This window comes from Peromyscus leucopus, chromosome 5 (assembly GCF_004664715.2).
Source record: "Peromyscus leucopus breed LL Stock chromosome 5, UCI_PerLeu_2.1, whole genome shotgun sequence".
In the NCBI taxonomy this organism is placed as follows: Eukaryota; Metazoa; Chordata; class Mammalia; order Rodentia; family Cricetidae; genus Peromyscus; species Peromyscus leucopus.
In genome coordinates this window covers 68,696,605-68,722,185 of record NC_051067.1, presented here as the reverse complement: position 1 = coordinate 68,722,185, position 25,581 = coordinate 68,696,605, and the positions used below count along the sequence as shown (strand labels likewise).

Below are 25,581 nucleotides of genomic sequence, written 5' to 3'. Positions count from 1 at the left end.
AATTATAATAAACCAAAGCTTTAAATCCTTAAAAATGAATTTTACATAAAATTAGGTAAGCATGCAAGAAAAGATAAAGCAATTTGAGGAAGAAGCCAATGGAAGAGAAAATATAGTAGTGCATGTATGTCAACCATATGGTACAACAAGCCGACACCAATAACACCTAACAGTTCTTAAAGGATAGAAGTAGGCCATTCTTGCTGATATAAGATGTAGTTCACCACACAGTTTTACATAAGAGAAAGAAAGGTCATGCTGCTTATTGTTGGGTTTGTTCAGTCAATTTGAAGGGTAAAACACTCATCTGCATTATTTCACAAGATGCTAGAGGTAAAATTGGGCCTTAACTCTTAAACCCCCACATTCATATTCTTCTGCTTCTCCTTCATCCTTGCATTAAGACTGTTGCCCAGTCTATTCTATTGAGCCATTTAGAAAGAACTGATTTAACCTTACCAGAGAACTGCCCTCATCTCTCAGCTTTCTGTGGCAGCAGACAAAAGTCTACTTGTACTAGATAATCATAAAACTAGGAATAATTCCTGTGATTTCCATTTTACTTTCATTTAACAATCAGAATGTTCTGGCAACAAATAAAGAGGGCAAAGACTGGAGAGTATCCGTTGTCCACTTGTACAGACATTTAAACAAACGTGGGCAAATCTTAAGGCTTAGAAGTGTTTAAAGGCTCGGGAGATGGCTCAGCGGTTAAGAGTACTGGCTGCTGTCCTGAGTTCAAGTCCCAGCAACCACATGGTGGCTCATAACTATCTTATAGTGGGATCTGATGCCTTCTTCTGACATAAAGTTGTACGTGCAGACAGAGCACTCATATACATAAAAAGCAGTGGGCCCCACACCTTGTCAGGGCAGCACAGAGGGGCTGACATTGTTAAGAAGAGCATAGGTGAGCTGGCCCAGGAATACGATCATGGGAGGCATCGCCCTGCCCTTCATCTGTAATGGCATGGGCAGGGGAGAGATGGTCCCCACCCCATCCATCAATGTCTGGGGCAGGTGGGAGGACTGGCCCTGAGATCCTAAGACAGGAAGAGTGATCCCTGTCTCCCACAAGCTGCAACACTTGAGAGAGCAGGCCCTGCACTTGGCCTGACCAGCACAACAGAGCCAATCTTGTTCGCAGAGCTGTCCCTTGAAGTTTCAAGCACGGGAGAGCTGTGCCTATCACTCATCTGTCAAGTGGTGGCGTGGGTGGGAAATGTCCCTCCCCCCATCACCACCACCCATCAATGCCTGAGGCAGGAGGGAGAGCTGACCGTGAGGTCATAAGAGTGGGAGAGCTGTGCCTGCCCTTCATCAGCTGCTGCAGGAGGGACAGTGGCCCTATGGTATCCCTGGCAATGGAGCAGAGCAGGCTCTGAAGGTAAAGGTGTGGGAGAACAGACCCTGGGGACATGAAAGCAGGAGAACTGGCCCCGCCCCTTGCTCATTGCTACAAGGAGTGAACTAGCCAGGGCAATGCCAGGAGAAACCACCCTGGTCGTGAGGACAAGGGAGAGCTGGCAGGCTGACGAATCCTGCAAGTACACAGGCTCAGAACCAGGGTTATGTGTTGGCCCACTCCAATATCCATCCCACCTGTGTTCTGCTAGAGCATGTAAACGGATCGGTCCTGTAGACGCAAAACTGCAGGATCTCCACAACACAGAGCAACACCAGGATAACCAAGAGGAGTTCCAGTGAGGGCCCAACATCCATAGTATAGCCGAGACCAGAAGCCTCGAAACCAGACCAATGACTCTGCAATGAACACTTGCAAGTAAAGATAGATGGAAAAAAAGGGCTTACTGAGTGACTCACTGTATCTTGATCACTACAGCTTTTATGACAAGATCGATTTTTCCTTCTATCTCTTTTTCTTCTTTTTTTCTCTTAAATTTTATTTTTTTTTTATTTTTGGGGGGGGTTGTAAGGGCAGAGGGAGGATACAAAGGGACAGGGAAATAAATAGGATGGAGATGTATGATGTGAAAAACACAAAGAATAAATAAAAAGAAAGTTTTAAAAAAGTGTTTAAAAATTCCAGTCACATTGATAACTGGTAGCTCTATAAGGCCACATGCACAGGAATAACTCTACCGAATGACCTGGAAGACAATATAAGCTTTCCAAGGTCAATAGCAACAATGGAAGGAACATTGTTTCCACTGTGACCCCCAAAGCAAATTGCAATCCTGTGGAGTCTACGGTGGTTGTACCTAAAGAGTAGGCATGATAAAAGGTAGAAATCATGTCTGCATATGAAGCTTTATGAGAAGAAACTAATATTTATATCTTTTAATTAAAAAAATTAAGTTACTTCTTTGACAACATCTACATTCTAGTTACTCCCCATATTTCCTCTTTTATCTCCTTCCGATCCCTATCACTCCCCTCTATTCCTCCTTTCCCACATGAAGAATTGTGTAATAATAAAATACTTAGGAAACACATCTCATAACAGCTGAATGTAAATAATAATTTCAAAGAAAATCTTAGAAAGCAAATCTCTACCACCATCCAAAAAGGAATAAATTGAAAAAAGAAATTCTATGTAAATGTAACGGTTCAGAAATGGGTTCATCATTATTTAATGCTTCAAACTGAAGGAAACTGACTTCAGAATTCTTATTCTCATGACTGTAACTACATTATGCTATTCTTCATACTGAATATAGAATCAAAATTTCATTTTAACACATGCTGGAAGTACAAAAAGTTACTAATATTGGAAGTCAGAAGAAAGAATATTTGCTTCCTACTAATCACTACTTTCTAATTTTTTCTAAATCACCTAATATTTTATAGAATATTTTAAATACTACTAATTTCAATTTAAAAATTTTAATGATTCTCCTTAATATACAGCATTGAAGCCAATAGGAAAAAAAAATAACTTTATGGGACATAAAAAAATGGCAACATGTTCAAGATAAGATGTTATTAGTTAAAAGTTTTAGGAGGGCACAAACCAACTATGGAAAGCATTTTTTCTATTTTTAGAAAATTGTAAGAGTGAAGTAAAATGGGAAGCCCACATCATGGATCTGGGCAGTGTCAGTACATCACTGAAATTTATCTGCATGCTGGCTTACGGCTTTTGATTTTACCTGATACAGCAAAAGCTATGTGAAATCATTCCACACTTCTTAAGCAATCATGATCTGTCTACTGACATTAGACTGTTACTTCAGGTAATGCACTGGCACATATAACAACATTTGAACTGACTGTAGTCTGAAGATGCTACTTCACCATGAATGAAAAGACACATGCACGCTACTTTGCTGTAGTTTGTGACAAAGAGACTTTTGTTTCTAAGGAAATCTTGGTTAATAATTAATTAATTAAACAAGAGTCGTGGGGAAAATTCTCCATGGCCTCATTGTACTATTCATTGATTTAACATTTTTATTTTGACCTTACATTGGAGGAAAGTTATAAAAATAGTGCTCAGTATTGCCCACGTTCCTCACACTACATCCCCCAGTGTTGAGATTTTTTCACATAAATCTCACTTTTTCTGTGAGAGAATAAAATCTTCCTCTCAGAGGTGTAGAGAATGTATGTTAAGACCATATCAATATACAGCATCTGACATGCAAAAAGCACTAAGTGAGCATTAGTCATGATTTTCTATTTTATATCTACACAAGTAAAACAGTGGTAGAAAATGAGTTCAAAGGAAAAAGATTGAGAAAAGCTGTATGATTTGATCTTGGCTCCTGTGACCCATCAGGGTTATGGTCAGAACTTCATGAAAAATTCTCCCTCAGCTAAGGTTCCCTGGAAACATTTGATATGGAGATTGGGGTGTAAGATATTTTCTAAGAAAGATCTGAGAGGGATATGGCTCGGCTATGGCTCAGCAGTAAAATACTTGCTGTGCAAATATGAGGACCAGAATTTGGATATCCAATACTCACATAAGTGCTGGCCTGATGGAGTGTCCTTCCTGCCAGTACTTGGGAGGCAATAATGAGGATTGACCAGAGAAAGATAGCAAGTTAAGACAATCCTAACTGGCAAACCCTATATTCATTCAAGAAACTGCCTCAATATATAAAATGTAGATTAATAAAGGAAGATGTCTGATATTCAGCTCTGTATTCCACACATGTGCACACATACCTGCATACAGGTGCATAGATGTGAACACACACACACACACACACACACACACACACACAATATACACACAAACACTGGCTGTGAAAACATGAGAAACAAAAGACATGTCCCCCCACCCCCCCAAAAAAAGCAAAAACAAAAACAAAAAACAACAATAGCAAAAAGAAAATGTTAGGGACCAAAACAATGGAGTGTAGCATGGATTCTAATTGGCCTTAATAATAAAAACCTGGAGTCAGATATCAATCAGGGTGAAAGCTGAAAGATCAGAGAAGCAGAACAGCCAGCCACCAGAAAGACTTCTTGCCTCTAGGAATCCTTAGACTGAAAGGGGTCTAGCTCTTGTCTCCACCCCACCTTATCACTTTCTCTCTCCACTAAGCCATATCACTTCCTGTTTCCTCCTCCCAAGAGTTGGGATTAAAGGCATGTGCCTTCCAAGTGCTGGGCACAGAGGCGTGAGATCCCAAGTGCTGGGATTAAAGGTGTGTGCCACCACTGCCTGGCCTCTAGTGGCTAACTCCGCACTCTGATCTCCAGGCAAGCTTTATTTGTTAGAACGCAAACAAAATATCACCACATTGGAGGCTAAAATGAAATGCAGAACTGGAGAAATTGAGCTATGATGTATTCAGAATAAATGTCCTTAGTCCCAACTCTTAGATGGTCCCTCAGAGTTGCCCTAAAATTGAAGAAGAATCCCTAACTTTTTTTTTTGGGGGGGGGGTTTCAAGACAGGGTTTCTCTGTGTCATTTTGGTGCCTGTCCTGGATCTCCCTCTGTAGACCAGGCTGGACTCGAACTCACAGAGATCCGCCTGGCTCTGCCTCCCGAGTGCTGGGATTAAAGGCGTGCGCCACCACCACTGCCTGGCTAATCCCTCACTTTTATACCCTGCATTCTTCAGATATAGGATGCCCTATAAGGGCATCATAAGCTCTAGCATTCATCAACAGGTAAGACTCTTTTCAGGTGGAAAATGGACAAGCTTTCTCTCAGTGGATACTAGCAGTAATAAGGACATATCAGAAAACCACCAGTAACAGACATGAACGATGAATAGGGAGGTTTAGATAAGGTGTGGTGATAGAACACATTGGTGATCACAAGGAAACATATCTCATTGTTTGACTAGATTTTCTGTCATATGAAAACCATAAAATGGCAGTGATAGTCACTGAGAAAGAATAAAGGCTCATGTGGGAGAAAGCTACTAAATCAGAGAATGAATTTACAAGCATTATTTGCAAATCAGTTTAGAGACCCAGTAAAACTGAGGATAAGGCCATCTTTCAAGGAGAGGTCACCCAGAAGAATAATGAGAGGGAGAGAGGCTGGGCAAGCATGGAAGAAGCTGCAATAGCTAATACCAAAGCTAGATGACTGAAACAGGACCCAAGGAAGCAATATGCTATTAAATGTGTGGCATGTAAGCAAACTTTAAGGTAAGTTGATCTATTATTTATACATATTTTGCTACTAACTTCTTAAGCCATTAAAGAAAATTACATATAATTGTTTCCCTTCCATAGAACTACAGCTTTATTAGAACACTTTCTTTTCCCTTTGCTTAATACTCTACGATATCTAGTGATACAGATAGAAGAACTTTCAAATTCACCCCAATATGGAAATTCTACCTGACTCTGGCAAGCTGCGTTCTTTTCAATTCCCTTACTACACTCATGCTTGATTTTTATTTAAAAACAATAAAATTCGACAATACCAACAAGGGATTGTAAACAACCTCACTCAAACACTTAAATTCCAAATATACACACACTCATTCCCTAAGCAGGTCTGTTTAAAATCTTTCATATTTTTTAAAAATAACAAAAATTACTGTGTATATATCCTGGGTATTTAAAACTATTCTGTGAGTGTTATAGCTATGAAGTCATTTAATTAGGGACCGCAGCATAGAGAACCATAAGAACATCCTAAGAGAGTGTTAACTAGAATTCATTGGAACATGTGTTAGTTATAGTTTTTATTGCTGTGATAACACTACCTTGATCAAAAGCAACTTGGGAAGGAGAGGATTTATTTCATCTTACACTTCCAGGTAATAGTAGATCAACACATGAGTCAAGAAAATGCACTAACTGCTTGAACACAGACCAATCTAGTTGGGAGCATCTTCTCAACTGAGAGTTTTCCCCCCCAAATGACTCTAGCCTGTGTCTAGCTTGGCTATAAAACTAGTCATCACACTAATCTTTCTACCAATTCTACAAATAAGCACATTTTTACTATCTAAAAATAACTGCCATACTGCATAATATGTTCATTCAAAATGTACATACACTTTTATACTCATAAGTGTAATATATAGTTGATAAAATCTATCCATATCAAACATACAGTTTAGTGTATCAGATGAATATCATCATGTAGCTATAGCTATAATAAATATACAGAAACTTCATCACAAGATGCTCTCACCTCTTTGCATTTGATCTCCTTGTGCATAAGCCACCAAGGCTACCACTCACTTTTATGGTTTTGAAGTATAATATTATAGTAGAATCATAAACTGATGTCTTTGATGTCCATGTCTATCACTGAGCATAAGTACTTTCGAGAGTGTTCCATACTGCTATTGTTTCAGATCTATCCTTCCTTTTCTTGCCGAGTGCCATTTCATTTACTGATTTTTCACAATGAGTTTATCCATTTGAATGGACATTATCCTCTGTGAACTTCAGGCAGAAATCTTTATTTCTTTTGGGACAGAATGGAATTCCTTTCACACAAAGAAGTTTTTCTTTAATGTTATAATAGATAACCTAACTATTATACAAAGTGTTTGTGGATTTTTGTTTTTGTGTTTAAGACAGCGTCTCACAGCCCTAACTCAATGAACATCTCAAATATCCTAAATTATAACTGTTACTATGGTTTTCCATCTGCTTTCTGTGGATCAAGCAGAATGCCACAGTTTTATAGAACAGAGACATTTGCCTCATAGTTTTGGAAGCTGTGAAATTCCAGGTCAAGTTATCTGAATATGGAATCATAATTGACCACTTTATGTTGGACAACTAATAAAAGGCTCATCCCTGAAAGAAGCTAATTCTCCTTCTCTCAGCTGTCATTAGTTGCCTGTAGTTCTTTCTTAGTTGGGGTTTCTATTGCTGCAAAAAGACAACAGAGACTCTTATAAAGGAAAACATTTAATTGGGGCTGGCTTACAGTTTCAGAGATTTAGTCTGTAACACAAATCTTAAAAGGTCTTATTAATTAAAAAACTCAGTGCCAGCTATTGGGGTAAATTACCAAAGATCAGAGAAGCAGAACAAGCCAGAGCTAACCTCACCTCGACAACTCCTTATCAGATCCTGTTTCCATGAATCTTCAGACTGAAAGCTTCTGAGTCCTCACTAGAATGAATCTCAGCTGAACTTCTGCTAAAAGCCTAAAATCTTAAAAATCCTCTAGTTTTGTGTCCTCATGCTTTATATACCTTTCTGCTTCCTGCCATCACTTCCTGTGATTAAATGTGTGTGTCACCATACCTGGCTGTTTCCAGTGTGGCCTTGAACTCACAGAGATCCAGATGAATCTCTGCCTCCCAAGCGATAGGATTAAAGGCATGTGGGCCACCATTTTCTGGCCTGTATGTCTATCTAGTGGCTGTTCTGTTCTCTGACCCCAGATAAGTTTATTAGTGTGAACAATATATCAACCGCATTGGTCCATTATTCTCATAGCTGGAAGCATGGCAGTGTAAGGCAGAAATGGTACTAGAGAAGAAGCGAGTTCTACATCTTGATTCACAGGCAACAGGGAGTCTGTGTGCCACACTGGGCATAAAGCCTGCCTCCACAGTGACGCACGTCCTCCAACAAGGCCACACCTCCTACTAATGCTGCTCTCTATGACCAAGCATTCAAACACATGAGTCTCTAGAAGCCATACCTATTCAAACTACCACACCTTCTCAACTCAAAAGTTTTTAGTTGCCTTCTTCCTATGTCAACATAATAGGTCATCACATCATAAGAGCACATATGCTGTGTGTGGAGCCTGTACAGCAGCCAGAGTACAAATGTCCACCTCATCATCTGTGTGAAAGAAAAAAAAAAAACCAGACAAACTTTAAACCTAGCCACTACCAAGATAACTAATCCACTCCTTTGAGTAGGATATCCATTCCTGTATGAATTTGGAACTTACTCATCTTGCAAAGGTTGCCACCTCAATGTCATGCTGGTGATTGAGTTTGCAAGGTTTGAATGGGGTTATTAAAGCCAGGTTATATGCATATGAAATTTTCATAGACAGAAACTAACTCAGAAACTGTGAGAAAAAGATCATTCTATCAGATATTCAGAGAAAACAGCAACTGTAGACATACCACAGATTTCCCACAACTGAGAAGTTTAGAGTTAGGCAGGCTCAGCCCTGTATTTGTTTTAATCAAATTTTAAATATCTCTCTACATTCCTTCTCTGTTCTCAATACTCCTGGAAAATGATTCAGGGTGATTAAGTAGTCGCCTTGACTACTTCAGAATTACATTTGCACCTATTATTAGGTCCCCTCTCCTGCTGGCAGAAGATTTTACATCACAGCACATATAATGGATTTCCTAGGCAAGTGCAATATAGGCCTACCACTTTCAAGTTCAAGTTAAAGACTTCAAGATGGTAATAATGAAAGAACATGTTTCCAAACCAAATAATGACATAATAAAGAAAAATGGCGTATGTGTTTAGGAAAGGAAAAAATAGTCTTTCAAAATATTCACTTCCATCCCAAGAAACTCATCTTGTAGCATTCCCAATCCAATTTCAGTTTAACAAAAGCTGATAACACTGCTCCAAAAACAGTTTTAAAAACAGTCCCTAGAGCATCTCACATGCAAGCTGTGAGAAGAAGAGTGTTGTTCTTACCAGGTAGTCAAGGTGTTTCCTTTAGACATGGACATTCCATGAAAGGCATTAGAATAATAGTTTCCTGTAATTTTCTTTTATTGTGTACATGTAAAGGAGTATTTTACTAAAATCTTTATTAAAATAACATTTAATTGAAATAGAATTACATTATACCCCCTTCTATTACTCCCTCCAGCCCCACCCAGCTACCTCCCCTGAATCCCTCCCTTCAACTCTCACTCTCCCTTGATAACCTCTATTTGACTATTAATAGACACATATGTACACACACACACACACACAGAGAGAGAGAGAGAGAGAGAGAGAGAGAGAGAGAGAGAGAGAGAAAACAAAAAACAAAAAAACAAAAAACCTGCTCAGTTGCTGAGCCTTTGTTTGTTATTTATAAATATGTAGTTTCAGGGCAACACTGAACAACTAATAAGGGGTTTGTCCCAAGAGCAACAAATTCTCCTTTGCCCAGTAGTCAGTACTTGCCTGTAGTTCTCCTCAACTAACAAACATTTGTGCTAAAACCCAAATCTCAAATCTGACACTATGAGAAATAAGAATGCATCGTGTCGCTCCTTTATAGTGATCCATTGTGTTCCAGTTTAAGAAGGGGGCTGGACTCAGGGTGTAAATTGGTATAGATCGTGATGCTCTAACAGATAGCAACACAATAGTTTCTGTTGAATGAGAAAAAGGCTGAAGGTGCAAATCAAGATAAAGCAATCATCTGACAAAGAATTTCAAAAGAGCCCCAGACCCTTTCCTCAGTGAACACCATGTGACACATTGATTTCCACTGAAGATAAAAGCCACATTCACATGTCACCAGTTTCAGCAAGAGGTTTTGGTTCAATGTGTTATAATTCTCTAAAAATGCAGAGAAAAGGTAAATCTGACAAATTTCGTGTGATGAAAATAATGTGACTCTGCAGAGACAAACCATTCAGGATGTATTCCATCCTCTTATTCACAGAGACTGAGCAATACATCAGAGAGGAGCTGCGTTTTGGGGTGTGTATCTAGAGAGTACGTCTGTCTGGTTAGGATTACTTGTATCAGATATGGGATGGTATGTAGAATTTTCAATGAGATAATCCAGTCACGATGATTTGACACACCTTTACACAGTGCATTTAAACAGTCCTTGTAATGTGGAGGGGAGGGGAGCAGGTGCTGACGGACCCAGCATGTGTACACAAGTCTCCAAAGGGCAAGTAAATCCCACAGAGGAGATGTCAACACAGCTGTCTGCCAGCTCTGCAGCCTCAACCTGACAGAATCTGCCAGTTCACACAGGACTGTCCCAGATGCAAGAGGCACCGCTCTCTTTGTTCTCCTAAATCTAGTGAGAGATCTGGGCAAAGGGATTTTGCAAGATTCCTCGGTAGAAAGGAAATGCTGGTGTATGTGAAAGAAGAAAGGGGAAGAGGGATGGGAAGAAAGGAAGGAGGTAGGAAGGGGGTGAAAGGAAAGAGGCAGGAAGGGATGGTGCAGGGGTGAACAGAGGAAGGAAGGGAAGCAGAAAGGGAAATTAGATAGCTTCAAGTTCAAAATAATGCCACAAATTGACAAGATTTAAAAACATTGTATAATAAGCTTATTAATGTTCATACTTAGTATGTATCTTACAGGGTTTTTTACTTTATTTTTTATTTGTTGTCTATCAATTGTCAAATTATCAAAGAATCATTCCTGATACTGCAATATTCTTTCCCTTCTGTCTCTTACTATACAAACATCTGGGTACTATCATGGGTATATATTAATTTCAAATTTCCCTGCATATCTCCAATGAAGATAACCCTTAGCAATGTCCTACTATAATTACAGAGTGTTTTATAAATATGTCACATTTCATGTTACAGAAGTCCTAACAAGTTCAGGAGGATTAAATGAATTGATTTAAGATATTAGACTTGCTTTCTGAAGCACAACTGGCCTTTTATATCTTTGCTTTTATTTATTTATTTATTTATTTATTTATTTATTTATTTATTTATTTATTGTCTGTTTTTGAGACAGACTCTCACTAGATAGCCCAGGATGGCCTCAAACTCATGACATTCCTGCCACTACCTCCCATGGGATAGTATGTTGTCACAATGTCTAGCTAACTGGTCAGACCCGACTGACTCCTCTCCCTCCCTTCTCACTGTTCTTTGCATTGTTTTTGTTTGTTTGGGTTTTTTGTTTTTTTATAGATACAAAAGACTGTGGTAACATGTTGAAGCTGGAAAACCTATGAGAAATTGAAGATGGTATCCCAAGACTGAGGGAGCAGTGCACAGCAACACATCCTTGAGTGCTATTAACAGAGAGCTCATGTCAGCAAATTCCACCTAAAATCTTCCTATGTACATTCTCTCAAACTATCCACACTTGGAAGAAAAATGTTATGCAAAGTGACCTAAAATTTATGCAGTCAGCACTTCTGTAGATAATTTCAGGGAAAGTGGGACGAAACTACTTTATTTACAACATAACTTAAGCATTTTTTTTTCACTTGGCAGTATTGAAAATGATGCACCATTGGTTTTCTTTATAGGCATATTCCACACATGCAATATCAAAATATTATAAATTAATTAAAGTATTCTATCTTTCACTGTAAAATTTACCTGAAAATATCTCTCTGTTATTACTATTCATGCAGGCTTTGAGAATGCAACAGGAGACTTTCTAACTTAATCAGAAATTTCTCTACAGCCAAGGATAGCTATGGATGTGGTCCAGCACAAAATCATGAACTTATTTTGCCCCTTTTCTGTAGTTGTGGTTCTCCAGTGTGAACTTCATAGATAACAATGTTACATTACAATGCCAAAAGGTTAGGGCACCTTTTCTTCCAAGGCCCATGTTCCTGTCCTAGGTCTACCATGTACATAATTACATTCTTCAGAGTAAGAGGAGGGGGGAGTTGGTGATAAAATGAGCTGTCAGTAAAGATCACCAGTTCTATATTGTCAAACAATCAATAAATTGGAATAAACTGGGTTATATAACACTTCTCACTGAATGCCATGAACATGGAATCCACACAAAGGATTCATTTCTACGGGAGAAAAGCAAAGAGAAGAAGAGTTTAATATAAGAAGGCATGTTTTGTCTACAGACAGGATGGAAAACTACATCAAGCAAAGATTCCCACACCTGGTGGTACCAGAACACACCTGGGTTGAATCCCTGGCGAGAATTTTTTTTTTTTTGGACAAATTTATCTCCCTCCTTCCTTGCTTGTTTCCTTCTTCTTTCCTTTCTATCTATGGGCTGTGGGATATGAGGATTCTATAGAAGCCAGAAAAGGGCCTTATATCCCCTAGAACTGGAATTACATGTCATTGTGAGACACCCGAGATGAATGCTAAAATTCAAGCTTTGATCATCCACAAAGGCAAAAAGTGCTTTAAAGAGCTGAACCATTACTCTATCCCTCAGATTAATTTTAAAGTTAAATAAATTAAAGTATCATGTTCTAGTATTTTGAAAAACATTTTTGGTGAGCCAAACACAAATGTAGCTAAAAATATCATATAGTAAATACATGAGAAAGTTACTTTTCATTTATATACCTATACTATCAATGTGAATAACACCACAACATGTAAATGATTATATATGCAATAAAGAATTTGTGGCTGGAAATTTTCCTTTCATAATGTCAGTAGCATGCTGAATGTACGAGTTGAAACATCTTTAGAAGTTAAACTTTGGGATGCTTTTCAAAACAGTTGTGATAAAGTTTCCTTTCTCTCTCATTTAACTCAACAGCCTCTGCAATTGAATCTATCTCAAAGGCCTTTTCTTTCTGACATGTGAATCCCTCAGGCCTTTCCCATGAGATGTCATTTTGCTGAATTGATTTTTCATGGAAATATGCTGATGGTTCAGTACTAGGAGAAAGTGAGGTGTCTCACCTCAAAAGCATGCTGGAAACTATGAGTTCTGAGAAATATTGAATAACTTTGGATTAATGCAACAAACCTTATTGAACACATTAGTTACCAAGAACTTAGAGTAGCGAGAATTCCCTGAAGGAAAACAACAAACCATGGTTAAGCTGATGTTTAAGTCTGTCAACATAGCTCCATCAAGAAGGACAGTACTTAGTTGTCAAGTTCTAGGGCCACAGATTATTATGTTGGTTTGGTGGCAATGTTCCAGAATAAACAGAACACATGACAACATTAAATAGGAAATAACAGGTTTGTAATCACCACGTCATGCCTAGAGATATCTCTAAGCCTGCATCAGTTAAAAGAGAAAATTACTCCTGGGAATGGCATTTGCATAATGGCATTGCATAACCTGCAATGTTGTATAATATTAGTTAAAGATGTGTTACATTTGTTTATGCTGTGGAACATTTCTTTAATGATGTAAAGATGTGTTGCACTCTTTTATGGTGCATTCGTTTAACTCTGTGGGCCTGTGTTACTTTGCCTGTCTAAAACACCTGATTGGTCTAATAAAGAGCTGGACAGCCAATAGCAAGGCAGGAGAAAGGTCAGGTGGGGCTGGCAGAGAGAATAAATAGGAGAAATCTGGGAAGAAGAGATCAAGGAGCGAGAAAAGAAAGGACCAGCCACCTAGACACAGCCAGACACGAAATAAGAAGGAAAGAAAAGATATACAGAAATAGAGAAAGGTAAAAGCCCAGAGGCAAAAGATAGATGGGAAATTTTAAGTTAAAAAAATCTGGCTAGAAATAAGCCAAGCTAAGGCTGGGCATTCATAAGAAAGAACAAGCCTCCATGTATTTATTTGGGATCTGGGTGGAGAGTCCCCCAGAGTTAAGAGTAAGAGTGAAAAACAAACAAACAAAAAAGCCCTCAACTACACTGTAGTGTCTTTAGATAAATCATTCCTTCTGCAGTATCATATAGGGTTTAATAATTAGTATAATAAGAACACTAGTATAGCATATTATTATAAAATTGTATTTCAAGTCCTGCAACATTTAGTCACATTCCAAAATGTACTGGAATGTTCAGAAGTTACAATACACAAACATCAGTGCTCTCTCAGGTTTTTATATCATAATTTTTATGCCTCAGAAAATCTGAGAATACTCTGCAAAGGATGTTCCATGGAAAATATGTGCAGATTTACACAAGCCATTCATTTTTAAAGTTATACTTTTGGGATGAATGTGTCATTTTCCATGGCTCATGAATAAAAAATTTTTGACAGTTAGGATAGTGATTGAATCAGACAAAGTAACTAGTTTCCTCTATTAGTTAGTGGAATTATTGTTTGAGTTACTGTATATTGAATAAAGACATCAAATTGTTCAAGACAATGTTATATTTTCAATGTATAGCTCTTTAGTATTTTGATTTTCATATCTAATGTGTAATTATTTAATCATGTGGGTAATAAGGAAAAATACACTACAATATCAAAATCACTGAGGAAGAATTGAGAAGACCTAAAATCCAGCCTTTCTTCCTGAATGCCTGTAAGACTTTAAAGACAATTGCTTCATTTCCTTCAGCAGACTGAGTGACCAGGGGCCAAATGACACCTCACTGTTTATTAATATTCTAATTCTATGAACAGGCTTCCACTGAGAAACAAAGTCCATCTCCTGTACAGATTGATGATGCAGATGAAGACTGCTCTGCCTTGTGTAATTAGCCATATGAATATTTTTTTCAACAAAATTTTCATATAATATATTCTGATTATAGTTTTCCCTTGCCCAACTCCTCTGGGATCATTCCCATCTTTCTTCCCACCTGAATCAACCCATTTCTGTCTCTTCTAAGGAAGAAAACATGCTTCTAAAGAATAATAATAAAATATAAAAAATAGAAACAAAGGACAGAACTAACAGGAGAAAAAAAATCCCAATAAATATTAATGCCAGCTGATCTGGGGGACGAAGGATGCTTGCCGCTGAGGGATTTTGAAGTTATTTTAGAATGAAAACTAACAAACATAAAAATCTTCATGTTTCCTTTCTTTTGACTTCCTACTACTTCTTTCATTTATTTCCCTACTCTATGTGTCTGTACTTACACACGTAGGGTGGTAAGAGGACAGCTTGCTCAAGTTATCTTTCTTTTTACTTATATGTGTTCCAGGGGTAGAATTTGAGTAGTTAGCCTTGAAGGCACAAACTCCTACTCACTGAGCCATCTCACCAGCTCCCCAAATCTTTACTTTCCAAAGAACATTTATGTAGGTTATATGAAAACAGTAGTTTGATCACAAGAAAAGAGGAAGACATACTACTTGTAAGTATTTAGAGATTAACTAAAACTATTGCTTTAATGTAAATCTAAAATGACACAAGCCTGTTAAAATAAAAATGGGAATATTTAAGGTAAAAATTCATAAGTATTGAATTTAAAATACAAATGAAAATATTACCCAAACATCAAAATATAATAATTTTTAGATTCGCTCTTGCGCGCGCTCGCTCTTGCGCACGCGCGCTGTTTGTGTGTGTGGGGGCACTCTTGAACTACAGCTTATGTGTGGAGGCAGAGGACAGCCTCGGGTTTTTCTCTTCCATCCTGTTTGGGACAATGAATCTTGTTCACCACTGCAAAGGCCTAGTTAACTGTCCCATAAACCTTTGAGGATTCTCATGTGCCTGCCTCTGATCTCAGTATAATAGAATTGGGAATATCGATGTTTACTACTGTATCTGGCTTTTAGTTAGTTTCTGGAGATTTGAACTCAGCAAGCACTTTGCATATTCAGCCATCTCCCCAGATCTTTCAAAGTTATCAGAGTTGCTAAATCATCTTCTTATAAAAGCTGACCATTGTTGCCATGATCTAAGTAGTGAGTTTGGCAATTTGAAATTGCTAATAAATTATTTGCATATGAGCGGATAAAAATCAATCTAATGTACATCCTACTCACTAAATTCAAATTCATTATCCAATCAAACAATCATCCAATAAACAGTTACTACACATCTCAGTTACAGGCACTGCACTAGAGTAACCACAGGTGGCAGTGGTGCACGCCTTTAATCCCAGCACTCAGGGAGGCAGAGCCAGGTGGATCTCTGGGAGTTTGAGGCCAGCCTGGTCTACAAGAACAAGATCCAGGACAGACATCAAAACTACACAGAGAATCTCTGTCTTGAAGGGGAAAAAAAAAACTTGTAGTGTAAATCATATCTCTAATCTATAAAACCTCAATAATAACCTAATTCTCAAAATTTTACAAAGGATTGTAAAATACATCCTAAACATATATTCACTAGGCAACTAATCTCATGAAAACGTGTTCAACATAGTGCAACAGCAATGCCAGTTAAAACTACAATTAGATGTTCCTATGTCTTTAAAAGAGCTAAATTAAAAGATTAATAATGTAATAGGCATTGGCTTGGACCTGGAACACCCATATACTTTTGATAGGAATGAAAATTCATGAACTTTAAAACCAAGTAAATTTCCTAAAATAATAAGCATACATCTCTCAAATGTAGATAAATCAGCCATTCATCTCCAGGTTATTTACCTGTGGAAATGACTAATTGTTTATATAAACACATGTACACATCTGCTCAAATAAGATTTATTTATAATAGTCCATCCTGCAATCAACAATTTAATGCATACATTGTGCTTCATCAAAATGAATTATTGATATATGCCAATTCAAAAATAAATCTTAAAATAATTATACCAAATGAGCCAGGCAATTGAAGATTTCATGCACTCTGATTCCCTTTATATACAAATTTAAGATTCGCAGAAAGCAGTTGATGGTTGGTAGATGCTAAAAGAGATCTGAAACATGTTTCATATAAGGGCAGGAGGCAATTCTGAGACATGGGGTATAAGTTCATTATCTTGATTGTTATATTGACTGGAGTGTTCAACATATATGGTCAATTATGTGGCAATTAGTCATGATAAAATTCAAATTAAAATTTCAATAAATTATCTGTAAAGATTTGTCTTCACTGGCCATGCTACACATAGCGCTCTGTTTATTTCAACCAACACAGGCAAACAAAACAAGAACTCCCACACCTACAGCCCAGTTCTATCCTATTCATTTCATTTCAAGTGAGTGATCCAGAAATGTCTGTGAAATTTTCTTTTAAGCAAATACTTCATGAGAACCTGCCATCTGCTGGGAACCAAGTTAAGTAATTTTCCTTATGATATTACAGTTAATGAAAGCATTGGTTCTTCCACTGTTTCTCAGAAGAGAAACCGGGACTAGCTGCTATGCAATGGAGAAAAATCCCTTCTTGATTAAATTGGATTCCACTTTAGCTACCTTGACCTATCAATACATCATGCAAAATAATGCACTTTTATCATTTCTTGGGTGTATTTCATTAAAAATAAAAGTCTAAAAGAACTTTTCATTTAGAAGTTCTTTTATTAGATGATAAGCTGGTTGAAATCAAGAAGAATTCTTTCTATGTGATCTGCAGTGAATTTCAATACCCAACTTTCATGTTTGGATTCATAACAAAGGGTGCTTTATTAAGCTCCATGTTCACCTGGCTGTGAAGCTGCCTTCCTATGAAGTTGTTTTCTCATGGAAACCAATTATTAAGTAACCTTCACAAGAAGAGTTAATGCCTTGAATAAGAGTTTGGTCTAAATTACAAATGACCTAGCTAGACATTAAGAATTGATTATCTAATGTCGATGACTGCATTGTACCATTCCTTTGTGGCAAGAACAGAAATATATCACCCTACCCATGGCAGATTAGATCTCATGCTTTCACTTTGTATGTCTCTGGACAAATTACTAATCCCCACATTCTCTTTACCACCTGAGTCATAGTCAATGTACATCTGTGATTATTAGTGGCTCTGGAGCTACGTTTGTGTCTATGAAATAGTTAACATGATTTAGGCACATGAAAAAATAAAAACAGAGCTTTGAGTCATGGATGGATATGATGTTTCTTACAGATCCATCTTATGTGTGGATCTCTGACACGCAGGAGAAGGAACGAATACTAAAGCCCCTACATGCTACAGGCTTCATGAAGTATGGTGAGAGGAGGAACAGCGACCATTTACAAACCCTAGCTGGTCTAAGTCCTGTTTCTGCTACTTACAAGCTTTTATACCAAGGACAAATGATGACAATTTTTCAGAAATGTTCTCCCTTGCATCTACAGAACTGCCAAAAAGGGAGTCCTCTGATTTAACTTCAGGGAATTGATAAGAAAAGCGAATGTAAAACTTATAAAAAGTCTTCTACAAATTTGTAAAAGACATGTGCATTTGAACTTGCTAGTTTGGCTTTTTGAAGACATGTCAGACTTGGAATTAAAAAACCATTCCACCAGGAATAAGGCAATGTGCAGTCAAACTTGAGTTCTTCCTGAGAGACGCCATGTGTTATTTAATAAAGCATGTACTCTTTCCAGTACAGTTTCAGATTAGAGTTCTGTAGGCTCCTTCATGCTGATTTCCATAGTGGCTAGATGAAATGACTTTTTAACCAGCAGTGTATAAGAATTCCCTTTTCCCACATCCTCACATTTGTTATCCGGTTTCTTTACGGTCATTCCATCCCAGCTGTCCTACTCCTGGACCAAGAGATCACAGGACACAAATAAACGACCACAGGACTGGTAACCAAAGGATTCTAAGTCAACATACCATAGAGGTACCTGCTCATCCATGTTTACTATAGTACAATTCATGATAGCCAAGTAATGGCATCAATTTAGATATCAGTTAATTAACAGAATGATCAAAAAACATGGCATATACATAATGCAGCTTTCTTCAGTTCTACAAAAAAATAAATTGTGTCATTCATAGGAAAACTGATGCAACTAGAGATAATTATATTAACTGAAATAAGCCAGACTGAAAGAGCCAAATATTGCATGCATTCTCACATTTATAAATTCCAGATTTTATATACATAAGATAAACTAAATATGAAGGAGGAGAAACAACAGGGTACAAGGAGTGAATGTGGTCAAAGTATATGGCATACTTAAAGTGCCTGTATGAAGCCCAGACCTATGTGCAATGCATACATTGCAGTTAAAGATAAATAAAATGTGAAAATAGAGAGTATACTCTGCCTGGATTTCAGCTGCTCACCTATAACAAGTTAAAATGTCAAATGATGTATTCAAAAGCATGTATTTATGAGTTTGCAGTCTGCAGAACTCACAGATTATGCCAAACTCTTCTTTCTTCTGATGTTTTAATTTCAGTAGAACAAGCACTTAACATTGGGGGACCTGCAGCTGTTTCCCGTGTCAAGCACTCATCTGAGGAGATGTTAAATATACATTACTGAGGTAGTCCTGGAGCAAAGCAACTCAAAGAGCCTTAGCACACCCTCCAGTAAATGATGAATGTGTTTCAAAGTATCTTTGATCCAATTCCACTGGCTTTTAAATCAAGACTACGGTGATATTTCACATTGCTTAGACAGTAGGAAGCATTTCAAATATATATTATGAAACCCATTATCCTACCTGAAAGGGCTGTCTGCTGGAAATGCTGAGGTGTTTCCTTATCCATCTGTTGCCTTGATCCCCAAATATCTGCCACAGCAGCTGTCCCCTGGAATTGCTCCAGATTCTCTGGTAGACAGCCAGCTGATAAATATGCTTTCCAAACATGTGGTAGTATAGGCGGAAGGTGCAGCTATTTGTTTCCGTGGCGTTTAGGATCGGGCTGAGTAAAACAGCTTTGTCTTGAAAAATCTGTGGCCCTGATGTTTCTATGTAAAGGTAGTGGCCCTTGGCTGTGCCCAGGGTGTTATCCTTCATCGGGCCTGTGTTCAGTGTTGAAGTAGGACCCTGGTTTCTGGTCCAGTTGAAATCATCTTCCAAACTTTGCTCCCAGTTACAGAATCCATTTTCAAAATCACACTGGAGTTCAGGTGCTGAGGGATTAAGAACACACATTGATACTTGGATCATAAAAGGAAAGCTGTAATAGTTTTTAAATGTGACACAAAACACAGTTATGAAAAGAGTAAATCCTAGACATCAAATAATATCTCATGGCATGAAGATGAAATGTTTAGACCATTATCTTTTAAATATTTTTAATGTTCATTCATCTTCATTTCTGATAATCTAACCCTGGGCTTGTGGTATAGCTTAGAGGTAGAGCACTGGTCTAGCATGCACAAGGACCTAGGTTTAATCCCCACTGCAACAATTACCATAACCTCAGGCGATCATGGCTGTTTCATTGTAACACATTTTTGACTGGGTGCATTTCAAACTTAGCTAAAGTTGCCAACTAGGGAACATTAAAAGACAAACAAAACCACTAAAGCTTAGAAGTCACATATAAATTGTTGATTTAGTTGGCCTAAATAGTTTTAAAACTATGCATTGGGATTCTTATATTGACTTTGGTATGTGCACTTGTGTTTAGTGTATATGCTTGTATGTGTTCCTGTTTTGTATGCACACGTGCATCATGAGGGTACATGTGTGAGTGTGGAGGCCAGAGATAGCTGTCAGATATCCACTATTCTATCAACCTCGACCTAATTATTGTGGTGTGTGTGTGTGTGTGTGTGTGTGTGTGTGTTGCATATATGTGTGCTCAACGTTCACATGTGTGCATAAAGGTACTCATCCCTCATGTGGATGTGGAAGGTAGAGGAAGACATCAGTGTCTCCCTCTGTTATTCCTTGCCTCGATCTTTTAAGGTGGAATCTTTCTGGCTGAACATGAAACCTGTGGGCTTATTGTTGCAGGCTAGGCTGGCAGCTAATAAGCCCCAGTGATTCTCCTTTCTCTGGCTCTTTCTATGCTGGGGTTATTGATATGCAGGGGGTCACACCAGCAACAGGATTGTTATGTAGGTGCTGGGATCCAAACTCCTATTCTTATGCATATACAGCAAGCACTCCATTTCTGAGCCTTCTCTTCAGCGCCTTCTGGCACTCACTGATGAGCTATACTGATTGACCAAGGACTTCCATTTCTGCTCCTCCACCCTCAATCTCACTGCTATGGTTCCGGATGGCTTTTAATATAGGTTCTGGGATTTGAACTCAGGTCCTCAGGTAAGCTCTCTCCCTGTGAGCCATCGGCCCCCTTGCTACATCAGGATTTTTTAATAGGCTCTCTCAGTGATTAATAGAGCTAGGAGTTGTTATTCTCTAACAATTCTAAATATTTAAGGATCACACAGGTATCATGGATCATACATTGCTTGCATCAAAATGAAAAGTCTCAAGTAAATCCCAGTCTATCAGTCAAAACCCACACATTTCCAGATATTCAAGAGGGTTCTGATGAGGGATTCCCAAAATCTCACTCTAAGAGAGTATTTTTTATTCCTTCTCACACAGCTTCAAATGTCTCTACTCAGTCATGCCCAAATCATGATCCCCCAATGGCAACAGTACCGTTTCTTTCTCTATGTAAAACCACTTGGCACATTCCCATATTCCCATAATCTAAACTGTTTCATCTCAGATCCAATTATAATGGCTTACATTTCTTCCTCATTCATATTTCTCCTCATCATATATTATCTTTCCTATATGGTAATAAACTCTCATGCTCTTAAAAGTAAGTCCTCAATAAACTCCTTCTTCTATAAATTACTTGGTCATGGTGTCTTATCACAGCAATGGAAAAGCAGCTAAGGCAGAAGTTGGTACCAGGAAATAGGTATTGCTGTGACAGATCTGACCATGCTGGGTTTTGGAGGAATGTGGAAGATTTGGGGACTTTAGACTAGGAAAGTTGTTAAACACCATAAGCAGAGATTAATGGGTCATCCCAGTAAGAGCTTAGAAGATAATATGGTGACCCAACTCAAGAGGTTTCATAGGGAAACAATATTAGCAACTGAGCTAGAGATCACTCTTTTGATATTTTATAAACAATGGGTCTGCTTTTTGCTCTTGTCCTAAGAATCTGCCTGAAGCTAAATTGAAGAATTTGAGATTAATTTTGTTGGCTGAGATTTTAAGACAGCCTATATTGACTCTGTCTTGTGGTTATTAATAATCATGCTTATGCATATCTATAGTAAAAAGGAGCAAGCACGGCAAAAAGAAATACAAAATGTACATTTTGAGGCGAAAAGGAGCCTAAGTAAATATAATGTTGGAGCCAAGGCCTAGGCTGAAAGAGATAATGAGGCCATATGTGAAAGGGAATAAAGGGAATGGGGACAAAACCCCATACAGCCAACGTTCCAACTCATAAAAATGAAAGTTTATGCAACAAAAGAAATTGTTCCTGGATCCTAATGGCTCCCTCAGGGTAGGGGGTGAGAAGGCACGGTGTCAGTGTCAACAACACAGACACCTTGAGTCTGTTGAAGGCAAATAATGAACTCCTTTATTCAATAACAGGGAAGGCCTTATATACCCTCCTCCCAGCACCCAGTATGTGTGGTCATTCCTCATTGGCTGGGCATGATCAGGAACTCTGACATCAATCAGGAACTCTGACATCAACTAGGAACTCTGACAGCGACTGTTGCTAGGTCTTTAGGCATGCTCCAGGTTGGCTCTTAAGGAGTACATTGTGCGCATGCCTTGGCAACTAGTCTGAGCCAACTTCATTGACCCTATGGGCCTGTCCTACTACAGGAAATCTTATGCAAATGTAATTCAGAGATAGGGTCAGGTAAAATCCCAAGCCTGCAGTCCAATTTGGCAGCCTTAGCCATGTAATTCTGGCTTTATAGTTATAGTTATGAAAGACATAGGAGTAAACGTGTTATGGAATCTCCCTCTGCAGTTAAAGAAAGCTGCTGAGGCCAGGCATAGGGAAGGGGGGGGGGTGTCCCTGAACAGAGGCCTGGAGACTAAAGCTGTGAAAGTGAAGCCTGGATTGGGTTCAAGACCCCAAGATGTAAGAGGTGCTAGAGCCAGAAAATGTCAGCCCAGGAGAGTTGCAGATGAAGAGTGGAACAAGTCCAAGAGAGAGAAGTGTGTTATAGTCATAAAGGTGGAATTGCAGAGCCATCTAAGCCCTCTGACATCAGATATAGAACTACAGGATTTGGAGTTTGTCCTGCTGGGTTTCATTCTTGCTTTCATCCAGCATATCCTCATTATGACCCCATTCCTTGCTTTTAGAATGGTAATGTGTATTCTGGAACATTGTAGGTTAGAGGTATGTAATTTGTTTTTTGATTTTTAAAGGGGGTTAGTTACAATTAGAAGAGTACCTTGAGTCTCAGAAGAGACTTTGGACTTTCAAATTGCATTGGGTCTGTGAAAGACTATAAAAGCTTTTGAAGTTGGACTAAATGCATTCTATATTATAATATGACCATAAGCCTGTGGGGGTTATGAAGTGGAATGTGGTAGTTTAAATGAGAATGAGAATATAGGCTCATATATTTGAATTCTTACTCCCTAGTTGATGGAACTCTTTGAGAAAGATTAGGATATATGGCCTTGTTGGAGCAGGTATGTCACTGGAGGTGTGGGAGGCTTTGAGATTTGAAAAGACTCATGCCACCCCAGTTAGCTTGCTCAACCTCCTTCTTGTAGGTAAGTACGCAAGCTCTCAGATACTACTCTGATGCCATGACTACCTGTGTGTTCCCATGCTCCCTACCATGATGGTCATGAACTCTGATCTGAAACTGAAAGCCTGCAATAAACTATTTCTCATATAAGTTGCCTTGGTCATGGTGCCTTGCCACAGAAATCAAAGAGCTTTGCCCTCTCCCTGATTTTCTTCCTCTTTTCTAATAATCCCCATTACATGCCATTATTTATTTTTAATATTGGCTTACATGTATTGTAGGCCTAAGTGTACATATATGTACACATTCATGCAGTAGCCTGTGCAGATTAGAAAAAGTATTGAATCCTCTGTAACTGGAGTTACAAACAGCTGTGAGTTATCATGGACAGGATGACATACTTGTCACTCAACATGATGACCTCTCATTCTATCACTTTTCCTGCATACGGCATAGATTTTGTTCTTTGTGCCTGAACTATACAGCATTGGCTATGTGCATAAGATTTAATGCATCCGTTTATTCCACTGAAGAGCATTAAGGCTGATCCCCTAAGTTGGTTCTCATGAATAAACATAGCCAGATATATAGAAACGCCCGTTATCTACTACCTTGGACTCCCTCGTGTATATGCCCAGTAGCAGTATAGCTGAATCATGTGGTAGCTCTATTTGGGGGTATGTTGACAAATCTCCACTGATTTCCATAGTAACTACACTAATTAATATTCCCATTACATTACACAAAGGGAGCTTGGGCTTTTACACTTCTGAAATCACTCAGTCAAACCTAAAAATAATTGACTAGGACCTCATCAATCAAATACTCTATTTTTTAGGGTAGTATTGGAGCATGTTCATTTTTCAAAACATGAAGATTTTATTGACGCCAGGTATTTGCTTTGGGAAAATAATGAGATAAAAATACACATTTGGGAAAACTGGGCTGAGGAGAGGAGATTTAGAGTTTACAGGTAGTTTCACATTTTAGCTCCATTTATATGTTAATATTTAAAATATAAATGTTAGCTGTCATTCAACTATTCATCTTAGTGATGGCTCTTGGTGCCAAAGGTGAGTAAGCACCCTGAACAATAAATAGAAGTGCAGGTGAATCAGAGCAACTGGGTGAGAACCAGTCATCTGAATGGACAGCCCTGAAGAGAAGCTCAGACCTAATGAAGGGAGCCAGTGAGCAGATGTCAGCAGGAAGACGGGTGTTCATCTGGTGGCTCCTCAATCGTGACTAATCAAGCCAGCTGTGATGTGAACTGGGGACATTCCAGGTACTCCCCAGGTGTCAGTCTTTAGCTGGGAAGCAGAAGGGGGATGTCAAATTGCGAGTTTTAACATAAAACTGACACAAAAGCCAACAAGTTTTTATACTTGTCAATCTCCACTCCCAAGGAGAGCATGGGGAGCTCCACCCTTCAGTGGAGGACCACATCTCCAAGCACCCTGCAGGAAACACAATTTGAATGTTGGGATGTGTAATACACACTATATTCAAAAAGGCAATGTCCCAATGGATGCCACTATTATTTCTTTGCATCATCGAATAAGCAAGATATATGATTAACTGATATATGATTACATTTATTTGTACTATAATACACCATGCTTAATTCTACTAATATCAGGATGTTTGAAGAACAATTTAGAGAATTTTAGAAAGCTAAAAAAAACTTTCAAAATGTGCAGAAGACTAAATTAGATTTTAAAACAAGTTATATATCATATGATTACCACTGTCAAAATCAATGTTAACGCTATCCCCTCAAATAAGCGTTGTGTAAATTCCATGAGCTAGATGTTAATTTGGACTTTAATACATTTTTATGAACATGGATATCAAAGATCATATGCACAGAAAACTTTCCACAGTAACTTATACAGAAATCCCTATCTGAATGTTTCATATGCAGGTACTGAGCATTCCATGGTTTCACTTTGGTTTCCAATGAGTTTTCTAATTTATGAAACGCATCAGCTTGAAATTTATAAATTATCTTGAGACAAGATATGAGACCAAGAATGACTGAAACATTTTTGTAACAGACTTTCATAAACAAAATAATACTTATCAAAAATATGTAACAAAAATAATCATTCGCAGAT

At 38.2% G+C, this 25,581-nt stretch overlaps 1 protein-coding gene across 2 annotated transcripts in view; it reads right to left on the bottom strand.

Annotated features, from left to right (window-relative positions):
- The window catches only part of Malrd1 (MAM and LDL receptor class A domain containing 1), a 584,432-nt gene that overhangs the window by 421,411 nt on the left and 137,440 nt on the right, over window positions 1–25,581 (bottom strand). For both annotated transcript variants that reach the window (XM_037205982.1, XM_037205981.1), the window contains one exon: window positions 19,473–19,885. In XM_037205982.1, the coding sequence (XP_037061877.1) occupies window positions 19,473–19,885 (413 nt within the window). The remainder of the gene's footprint in view (window positions 1–19,472; window positions 19,886–25,581) is intronic.